Source organism: Triticum dicoccoides, chromosome 5A (genome assembly GCF_002162155.2).
Source record: "Triticum dicoccoides isolate Atlit2015 ecotype Zavitan chromosome 5A, WEW_v2.0, whole genome shotgun sequence".
In the NCBI taxonomy this organism is placed as follows: Eukaryota; Viridiplantae; Streptophyta; class Magnoliopsida; order Poales; family Poaceae; genus Triticum; species Triticum dicoccoides.
Genome location: NC_041388.1, coordinates 708,919,294 through 708,921,434, shown reverse-complemented (window position 1 = coordinate 708,921,434; position 2,141 = coordinate 708,919,294). Strand labels below are relative to the sequence as shown.

General features: G+C 50.5%; 1 protein-coding gene across 1 annotated transcript; it reads left to right on the top strand.

The window, feature by feature from the left end:
• Positions 1-315: 315 nt before the first annotated feature.
• On the top strand, positions 316-1,724 carry LOC119298575 (peroxidase 2-like). Its single transcript, XM_037575927.1, has 3 exons — positions 316-561; positions 652-828; positions 934-1,724. Exons 1-3 carry the CDS (start codon positions 361-363, stop codon positions 1,495-1,497), a joined length of 942 nt encoding a protein of 313 aa, XP_037431824.1. The 5' UTR covers positions 316-360; the 3' UTR covers positions 1,498-1,724.
• Positions 1,725-2,141: the final 417 nt, after the last annotated feature.

The following is a 2,141-nucleotide window of genomic DNA, read 5'->3' as shown; positions in this document are numbered from 1 at the left end:
ATTTTCCCCGCACGAAAAAGAAAGTGTATGTACTTTCTGAATTTCGTTGACTTGAGTGCCATCTATGCATGATACATCGATCCGTGCACGTACTTAGCAAAACATGTCTACTTGCTAGTAGTAATATCCAAATTAATTAACTCCCCGCAAAACATGTCTACTCTAATTAATTTGCCTCTATGCAAAATACATCCGTGCACGATGTAGATCAAACAGCTAGCGCCTAGCAGTAGATGGAACGCCACAAAAATCCTAGGAATAGCTATATATATCTGCATGAAATGCAGGCCATTACATCCGCATCCACCACAAAAGTAAATAGCTCTCCGGCCTATAGCGACCAACACGCAGGTAGTTGTGATGGCGTCTTCATCTCTGTCAGTGGTGTTGCTCCTGTGCCTGGCTGCGGTGGCGTCGGCGCAGATGTCCCCGACGTTCTACGACGCGTCGTGCCCCGGGGCGCTGGCCACCATCAAGAACGGTGTGGTGGCCGCCGTGAGCAGCGACCCCCGCATGGCTGCGTCGCTGCTCCGGCTGCACTTCCATGACTGCTTTGTCCAAGCAAGTCCTTCACACACTACTTGTTATTGTTTGGATCGATTTCATTTGCTGAACACCAGCGGTTAACCGTGCCTGGCTACGTACAAGCAGGGCTGCGACGCGTCCGTTCTGCTGGCTGGCAACGAGCGGAACGCGTTCGGGAACGTGGGATCGCTGCGAGGCTTCGACGTCATCGACCAAATCAAGTCGAATGTGGAGCAGGCGTGCAAGCGCACCGTCTCCTGCGCCGACATCCTTGCCGTCGCCGCTCGCGATTCCGTCGTCGCGGTAAGAACTAACATGATCTTTCAATCCCTTTTTAATTAATAATCTGTTTGCATGCGTGTCACGGTTTTGAACTGAGGTTAGTACTCATCGGCTTCACTTGTGTAGGTAGGAGGGCCGTCATGGACAGTCTCTCTGGGGAGGAGGGACTCCGACACGGCTAGCGAGACACTGGCCAACCGTGACCTGCCTGCCCCATCACTTAGCGTCACCGACCTCATCACCCGCTTCGCCGCCAAGGGGCTCAACCACACCGATATGGTCGCCCTCTCTGGTGCGCACACCATAGGGCGGGCGCAGTGCAAGAACTTCAGGACCAGGCTCTACAGCGAGGAGAACATTGACCCGGCCTTGGCGACGTCGCGCAAGGCCACCTGCCCTCAGCTAACCGGCTCTGGCGACATCAACTTGGCCCCATTGGACGATACGACCCCGGACATGTTCGACAACGCCTACTTCGTCAACCTCAAGCTCAATAAGGGGCTCCTACACTCCGACCAGGTGCTCTACACCCTTGCCGGTGGTGCCACCGAAGACATCATTGACGGCTTCGCATCTAACCAGGATGCGTTCAACAACGCCTTTGCCGCAGCCATGGTGAAGATGGGGAACATCAGCCCCTTGATTTTCCCACAGGGTCAGGTCAGGCGCATCTGCTCCAGGGCGAACTAAGAATTGCCAGCCGGCCATTTGCACCGAAATGATAGCGTCGACCATGCATCAACCTGCTGCTTTGAGATCGAAATTAGCCACATTTTTTTCTCCACAAAATGAGCCATCCATGTTTTTGCAGCAACTTGTGGTGCCACATACTCCATTATTTCTTGCCTTTTTTGTACCTATTGTAATTTTTTGGATCCCATTATTCTTCAATTTGATTCTCTTCTATACTTTGCTAATTATTCATAACCTATTCACATTTGTATTTCTCTGGGTTGTTGGGAGAAAGGCAATGCCCACTATGACATCTCCTCATGAACTATCAGCGTGGCTTTTGAGTACTACTATATTTGGGAAGATTATATGATAGAATGACTCACATACATTTCCTTTTTAGGAGAGTCCAACCTTCTCCTCCATCAAGTGCTGATGTTATCACCACTAGCTGGTCGGAATGGTCATGGCTGTTTACAACCGACAGACCTCCACATGATAGTCTTTGCATAATGCTAGTCATGACAGGGGCTGTTATTCCATTCATTAGATACAAAGTAAGATCATTCCTAACATCTCCCCTCCCCTCAATAGTTTTCGGTATTGCGGGAGTTGGACCAAAGAACATGCTCCAGCGGATCTCTTCTCCGCAATATCTTTTT

Bases quoted from the DNA above. Each gene is read 5' to 3' on its own strand.
- LOC119298575 (XM_037575927.1), top strand. From the start codon at position 361: ATGGCGTCTTCATCTCTGTCAGTGGTGTTGCTCCTGTGCCTGGCTGCG. The intron at 562-651 runs GCAAGTCCTTCA...ACGTACAAGCAG, and splicing joins TCCATGACTGCTTTGTCCAA to GGCTGCGACGCGTCCGTTCT. The intron at 829-933 runs GTAAGAACTAAC...TCACTTGTGTAG, and splicing joins CTCGCGATTCCGTCGTCGCG to GTAGGAGGGCCGTCATGGAC.